Source organism: Copadichromis virginalis, linkage group LG5 (assembly GCF_057382275.1).
Source record: "Copadichromis virginalis isolate Kocher_CV1m ecotype Utaka linkage group LG5, C_Virginalis_male_GT1.1, whole genome shotgun sequence".
In the NCBI taxonomy this organism is placed as follows: domain Eukaryota; kingdom Metazoa; phylum Chordata; class Actinopteri; order Cichliformes; family Cichlidae; genus Copadichromis; species Copadichromis virginalis.
In genome coordinates, this window is record NC_140622.1 from 6707592 (window position 1) to 6715824 (window position 8233).

At 41.7% G+C, this 8233-nt stretch overlaps 1 protein-coding gene across 2 annotated transcripts in view; it reads left to right on the top strand.

The window, feature by feature from the left end:
• Positions 1–7891, top strand: part of iqsec1b (IQ motif and Sec7 domain ArfGEF 1b) — a 72650-nt gene extending 64759 nt beyond the window's left edge. For both annotated transcript variants that reach the window (XM_085455653.1, XM_085455652.1), the window contains exons 13-14: positions 160–209; positions 2330–7891. In XM_085455653.1, coding sequence (XP_085311779.1) covers positions 160–209; positions 2330–2884 — 605 coding nt within the window. In that variant the 3' untranslated portion in view covers positions 2885–7891. The remainder of the gene's footprint in view (positions 1–159; positions 210–2329) is intronic.
• Positions 7892–8233: the final 342 nt, after the last annotated feature.

Below are 8233 nucleotides of genomic sequence, written 5' to 3' on the forward strand. Positions count from 1 at the left end.
TTTAGTTCTTATTCGCCTCCCTCTGCCACGCTAGTCTGCCACCAGCTAGCCGTGTACCACTTTAGCGTGTTAGCATCCTGCCGTCGCAGACAAGAAATATGTGCACCTCCATATTTTAACCAGGCATGTCTTATCTGTCATGTTACATGTTCTGGGCAGGCAAGCGTGGGAGACGCAGCAGTGCAGGATCACTAGACAGCAATATGGAAGTAAGTTTGGATCAACTGATGCTGAGCTGTCCTCCGACTTTACGTTGCTCACTGTGATCACAAGTTTCTGTTTCATTGTTTCTTTGTAGTGTTTTTCTCTCTTTTTTTGAGTGTCTGTGTTTTAGTCGTGAGCATATTGGCTGCTGTGCATGTTTTGAGTAGAACGGGAATGATGTTGCATCTAGCATGTTAACCCTTCACGTACACAGCATGGCACGACTAATAAAGTCCTGACAGCTCCGTTGATGATCGGCTCTTACGTTTGAGTTATCTTGGCTTTTGTAGTGGGAACAGTTTTTAGCCATTACCCGAATGTTGTCCTTTTTTGATCACTCAGGATGATCCTGACAGTTCTACTGCATGCTGACACAGTTTGAAGTTTCTTTTACAGACCTCTGACATCAACAAGAAAGTCCTTTCCTTTTTCACTGTTGCACTTATCCAACATAGAGGATGATATGTTGTACCTACTCAGAGTGGGACTGTTCTGAACTTCCTCCAGTTTGTGCTCCAGTCCAGTGTTCTGCATTACCTTTGTATTACAGGATAATATGGAAGTTTTTACCCTATTGTTTGCATTGATAACTTATGTTAGCAGATTCAGATGAGTAATTCAAAAATAAAAAAATGATACTGTAAATTATAAAGTAATGAGAACATGACCTGGTCTGTTTTATATATGGCTGACAGAGTTAACTTGATTTAATGATTTGAGACTAGCATACATTTTTAGTTTACTTCAATGCTAGCTTGAATCTAACTATTACTACACAAGTCCCATGAAGAGATACCACAACTTACTATTTCTCCATCTCTGAAAAGCTTCAGACTAGATTCAGAATCACTGGGACTGAAGCATGATCGCTACGTTACCATTTTTTAAAATGTATTTTATGTTTTAGAACAGAACACAGAAATATTAAAGGCTTTAAAACACATTTAAAACACATTTACTTTGAATCTACTCCATCCCTTCTCCCCCAAGCTGTACTGGAGGTTTCTTCCTGTTAAAAGGGAGTTTTTCCTTCCCACTGTCACCAAGGGCTTCCACATAGAGGTCATCTGATTATTGGAGTTTTCTCTGTATTTTTGCAGTCTTTACCCTACATTATATCGTACTTTGAGGTGACTGTTGTTGTGATTTGACGCCGTATAAATAGATTGATTTAAATTCCTTCAGCACTATAAACCAACATCACAAGTCAATTAGTTCCAGCTCAAAGTGTTTAACTTTTAAAAACAGTTCACAACTACCCTTCCTTGTCATTTAAATAAAATGCACTACCTTCAAAGCACGCTGACACCATCGCAAATCATTCAGAATATTATGCAACTCTGTTAATTTAGCAGTATTCATGTGTAAAAACACACGTATAGATCATAATTAAATAGGCTGAACTTTTGGATTTTGAAGATCATCTATTATAAGTTCATTGTGCACTTTATGCATGGCTTTATTAATTTTGGTTAGACTGTGTTGTATTTATCTTATGTTATATTTATCGTTTATTGTGTGTTTTGTGCTATGAAAATGTAAAGAAAATGTACAAATTACTTCTTCACCAGGCTTGGGGGAAATTTCTGTTTTAAGTTAAAGACAGTAAATCTAAAAGTATGAGCTGCATGCAAATGGCAAAAAACCTTATTCAGGTCTGCAGTGTCAGATTGTTGTCCACAGATCCATAAGTGATTTTACATGTATTTAGAGAGCTCAGAAACCAGAGGTAGGAGTGATGAAAACTCACAAAAGCATCTGCTGTCAGAGCTGAAGACGTACAAGCTGTGTGTCTACTCATGACAGCGCAGACACTGCAGGCTCTGACAGGCTCGGCAAGCTGAGCCTCCAGACCATTTAGGGAGAGTGGAGCGTGAGATGTTAGCATGGATAGACAAACAAAGGCAGTGAACTGGAAAAGGAAATGGCGATGCTTTTCCACAAGGCAGCACAAGCAATCATGGGAGATTTGAGATCAGCTGTAGCTGGTCATGTGGTCGGTGTCGCTGTGAAAAGAATTGAGCGAGGCTGTGCACGCTGCAGAGCATACGAAAGTGCAGGTGTGCGTTTGTCTGCTGTGGATCTCGTGATTGTCTGTGTGATCTGACAGCCTTCTCTCTTGCAGGGGTCCATCATTAGCAGTCCTCACATGCGGCGGAGAGCCCCGTCCAGCCGAGACTGCCCATCCCGTCACAGCGCCCAGTCCCTGCCCAACTCTTCCTCGTTGCTCGGATCGTTGTTCGGCACCAGGCGTGTGAAGTCGCCAAGCCCCACCCCTCAGCCCCAGCTGCACCCTACTCTCATCTCCCACACCCCGCACCCAGCCAACCTGCACCACACAGCCCGCGTGGAGACGGAAGGACCGGTGCCCATGCACCCGCACCACGCCCAGTTCTGCCACATGACCCAGAACCCACCCCCTTATCACCACCATCACCACTACCACCCGCCGGCCCACTTGCAGCACCCACCGCACCAGTACCACCCTCCCCCGTCTCACAGCCAGCAGCAGCCGTACCCGGCTCATCCTCACGGGCCCCATGGGCACGGGAGCCACCCACCGCACTCCTCCACCCACCCCACTCACGGCCCTCCCCACCACCACGGCGCACCGCCACCATCCTCCCAGGGACCCAGCAGCACCAAGCCCAAGCACAGCGGCATCAGCACAGTGGTGTGAGGGGCAGGTCGTCCTCTCTGGACCCTGCAGCTGAACTTTTTCCTCCTGGGCTGACATGATGGTGGCACTGTGCATCGCCGGTCTGGGGCTACGAAGCCAGACGAGATCCCGTTGTGCCTCCTTCAGATTTTTTTCCTTTCTTGTAGAGCCGCTTCTATCATTTTGTTTCAGGACATAAGACATGTCTACCCGCTTCAGGAGCAACAGACAAGAGCATGCACAAAGACCACAACTACTGTTTGTTTCTCAGTAAACTACCGGAACTCGCTTACTAGTATTTTACACAAGAAGTACATATTAATCTTCACACAGTAACTTTAAACGTTGTCAAGACGGTTTGGCTGAACAGACACGAAGACGACAGCTCAGCCTCAGCCGTGGCTGTGCAAGTATTTAATGTAGCAGTAGCTCACAGTGCACTGTGATATCTCTGTTAGCAGTGATAAATGTGCCAATTATTAAAGCATTTACTAATTTAGTCACACAGATTGCTTTATGTATATTGTGCATAGTATTTTGTAAAATAATAATATCAAATGTTATTATTATAGTTATTACTACAGAACAAACAGCATCGATGAAAACTCTCAGTATTATACTTGCACATAGATGGCGTAGTTTCACTGTTAAGAAACCAATCAAAGCTTTTCTTAGTTAGGCAGTCGGACGCAAGAGTACTGCTGTGAATGGTTGCCTTTGAGCTAGAAGTTAGATTGTTGAGGGCTGCTGCACTCCAGCCCACCTACAGTCTCATCCACTGCACGTGTCTCCGGGCCGGAGCTCTCTCTCTCCCCTGCTCTGAAAGCAAAGGAAGCCAGCGGCACTCGCTGCTTGCCTGCCCTCCTTTTATTTTTTTAACTATTTTTTTAGAATCCAATGAACAATACGAATATATAAAGGCTGTCCTGCAGCCTGGTGGGACTCTGCAAGTCTGTCCTGCAGGGGGAGGAGGACGACGCTGGATGTTTTTCATGTGGAAACTGAGGGAGAAACTGTGCAGCAGGGAAACATGTCCCACTGTGGAAGCTCTCAGCTGGCTGAGCGTGGCCTCTCCCTCTTCGGTTTCCCCGTGCGTCTGCTGGAACGGCGAGCGTGCCGTAACTGACTGTTTTGTTTTGTCTTGAGGTTTTTTCCCTGGGATGGACGCCACAGAGCAAAAATCAATAATTATCATTCTGTGATGGTGACAGCGCCCTTATGCTTGACTCATTACGGAGAGCGGTTTTATATCAATCATCTTTCTGACATATTATGGGATGGCTGCTTGTACCTCCCGGTCATCCCGTGCACAGTATCTGTGGTGTGTGTGTGGAGCGGAGGCAGGGGGGCTGCTGTCCTGGAGCATATTTTCTGTTTCTGAAAGCAACAGATGCAGCGCTCATTCTACATAGCTGATATCAATGGCAGGAGTTAGTCTGTATCTGCTTAAAGACTGTGAGATGCATTTTTTAAACTAGTGCAATATGTATTTACTGTTTTTTGTTGTTGTTGTTGTTTGTTTTTGTTGAAGAACAAGTTCAATCTGTTGGTCGTTCTGTTAGTTTCGCCCTTTACTTTCTCCCTCCGGCGTCCTCTGGCATTTCTTTCTCAGTGTTTCAGTGAAGTGCAAGTATCCACATGGATTTGGAGGAACTGGACCTTTCACACTGATGCAGAGTGTCACAGAAAAGAACTGCATGTAACGTTATATCTTGAGGCTATTTTCAAACTGTGTACTCCCAAACTATATCAGTGTTACAGTTGACAGTTGTTTAAAAAAAAAAGAATGGTAGAATAGTTTTGACTTCTTCAAATACAGCTAACCGAAGTCAGCGATGTGTTCATGTCACTCCAGACGATAAGTAACCAAATCTGTATTTTAACCCGATCCACATGCAGTACAGTAGTTAAACTGGATCGTTAGTGTTCAACTGTAGTTAAAGCAGGACCTGATCAAAGCTGTAACGGGGAAGCTCTGTGTGTTCTGTCATTTGAAAATCAGAGTGATAATCGATTATTTAAAAAGGAAACTTTTATCTTCACATTTTCTCTCTGTCTGTCAGCGGCGCACACGTTACCATTTTCAAGTGGTGTCCAGTAGATCAGTATTCTTAAATATATATGCCCTCAGTTAAAGCCACACTTTGTACTTGCTTCATAATGTTTGATTGAATAATACGCTTAGAAATGCTCTTTGTATTCATTATAAGACAACTTTTGGGTTGCCAGGTTCTGGAAAGTGTCTTGTGGCCTAATGTTTACCCAGTTATACAGGAAATTACACATTTTTATGATATACTATAAATTACACGTTTTTAAGGTTTCTCTCTAACAGTCTAGTAGTTTACACATTCACCCAACAAGCCAAACGTCCCCTCTTCAACCCAGAGAAGAGACACAGATCCCTTGGTGTTTGTGTAAGGACGGGCATCAAACATGAGGCGCTAACTGCTTTGGCAAAGAGCAGCCAAAAGTAGCTTTTTTTTCCAGGAATCTGTAGTCTGCAGCTGGCTGATTATTATAAATGGTATTTGCTACACTGTTTTTTAGCTCTCTGCTTTTATTGCAGTAGCTTTGCATGCTTTTCACTGTTCAGAATAATCCATTACATACTCAGTTTAGCGCTGTCTGAAACAAGCAGTTACAGCTCTGTTCTCCTTCTTTTTAAGCCATTTAGTTTCTGATTGGCTGCACAATGTTATCAGTATATAGATTTTCAAATGTAATTTTCAAATTTTTTCCACAGGCTAAAGGTGCTCTGTTGAGTTTCCAAACATTAGTAGGTTTAATAAGCAATTTTATATGATTCCACTCTGGTTTGGAAAGCACAAGTAAAACTTCCCACGTGTGCAAGCAGAATTTAGAGTTTGTGCAAAGTCCATAGGGCAGTTTCAAGTGATTTTCGTTGATATACAAAGCAGGTTCCACACTTGGCACAGTTTCCCCTCCACTCTCACATAAAACAGTATAACCTGCCTCTTATTGAGGTGATACTCTAAGCAAATAAGATACAAAAACTATGAGAACTGCTTCAATATTTCCTGGAAATGTTCAGTGAGGATGTAGATTTGCCAAGACCTTACAACCTGGCAACCCAGAGCTTGTGCTTCTTAAAGTTTTATTACTGATTTTGTAAAGCATTTAGTAATGTTTTTAAAAAAAAACAATTAGATTCTTTCTTTTTTTTTCTTTTTTTTTTGTAGAAAAAGTAAAATTTTATTTAAAGGTACGTATTTAAAATCTATTCCATTAGAATAAAAAACTTCTGAAATGAACTGAAGCTGTCAAATAATGTGGGGGGGGAAACCAAATACTATGACTTCATCGACGTCATCTCTGTATGGGATTAACCCTGAAAAGCCTGAACCAAGAAATAACTGCCAGAAAATTCATTTGAGAGTGTTTATTCAACCTCACTTTTCATTTTTTACAAAAAAAGAAGTGAAATATCAATTTGCATATATGAGTTTTAATTTATTGCTACAACTGGCATTTTTATGCAATTTATTGCTTAAAATTTTATTGTGCAGTTTATTCAGGTTTTTCAGGAAAAAATAAATCACACTGATAATGTAAGGGTCTAAAAATCTCATGTATCAGTTATGATATACTTGGCGTTACAGGGTTAAGTTAAAATAAGGCCCAGCCGTACTTTCATGCAATGCACATTTGTTCCACAAGATGGTGCTGAAATAAATGTAACTTTACAACTTGTAAATCAGGTAAATCATTACGAAAACATTCCTATTTGCAATGGTAGCCTGCAAAAGGCAACACAATAAAAAACATAAAAAATGAAAAGAACGACGCCTCCGTAAACATTTCAACACACCTGCTGAGAAAACCACTGCCTCCTGGTGGTGAAAGTTTTATTAACGCATGTGTACAATTTGCAATATGTCCTTACAAAAAGTACCTTTAAAATAGATTTTGTTGTGTCCGTGCACTGTAGGCTCCTGTAACTTTCACACCTTATAGTTGGCTGCAGTTTCTGTGCTACAGTGTCAGGAAAGTGCCAATATTGCATTGTTAAAATCAGTTTAACATGAAATCTACTGCGGGCTGTATTTAAAACCCAACGCTGTACCCGACCAATCACAAAGTTTGTCTTCAGACCAGGATTCGAACACCAACAGGCTATTAGAGAGTAAAGGTACAGGCAGATCCCAAAAAAGGAGCCCGAGTTACTTTTATTACCCTACAACCTTCCAGTTCCTTCAGAGCACTGATCTATTGTGAAACCTGTCCAGATTCCATGTGAGGTGCTTTGCTGCATGCCATTGATGCCTACTGTTTCTTTCTTCTACTCTCTTTTTTTGGTTTCATTTGTTGTTGTTTTTTCAACCGTTGCTCTGTCAAGCGGCGTGCTTGACTAGAACTTAACCTTCCAGCATAGCTACGACTTCCCTGACTTGTGCTTGTTTACATCTAGACGAGTTTTGGCCTGCTAGTGTGTCTTTTTGTTTGTGCATCATTCTCCTCCGGCATGCATTTCACCCATATTTCCACTGTAGAGTATAAAGACCTGGCAGGGTACTGCTGAGTGTAAATATGGAATCTAATGTGACTTGAAGTAAAAGTAAAGAGGGCTGGACATGGAGGAAATATTTTAATGGCAAGCTGGTAATAAAGAATGAGTAACATATGTAAATAGTCTGTAAATTATTGTTATTAATTATTCTTATTATTACTATTCAGTGTCTACAGTTACATTGAAGGTGCATTCCTGCTCCCTTGTGATCTTTACATAATCAAACTGCTTCTCTCTGCCTCCGACAGGACTGAATTATCATAGGATCTAGAGATGAACAGCCAATTGTTACACGGCTAACACCGTTTCTGTCGTCTTTCCTGAGATGCTTCTGTTTTCTCACACTCACAGCCAGACTTCTGAAGTCAAAGGGAAGAGAGGAGTGCTCTTATTTTATTATGCATTCTGTTTCTAAGTAGAAAAATACCCATTGATGTAAAACTAGTACTGTGACAATGTTGAGAACGCAAAATAAAATGATATACAGTCAAATCGGAGCAGTTGTCTGCCTGTTTGCATCCTGCTTGGTATTTCTTGGTGTCAGATGAATGACTGGGAAGATCAAGGAGCTACACTTCTTGTAGGCTGAATTCAGATCCCTAAATGAGTGAATGCGTGAAAGCAGATGGAGAGGAGGAAGTAAATATGGCTGAGCTGTAGGCTCCTCTGTACCCTGACCTGAAGGCTGCATTCCTGCTTTGCTGTACAGCTTTATTGTCCTTTTTTTGTAATGCAAAAGTGTCTGCATCCCAGAACTGAACTGGCATAGTCTTCCAGATCAGTCTCACCTGCAAACATTTCCCAGGTCAGTCTTGCAGTATTGCAGGTTACTGTTTTGA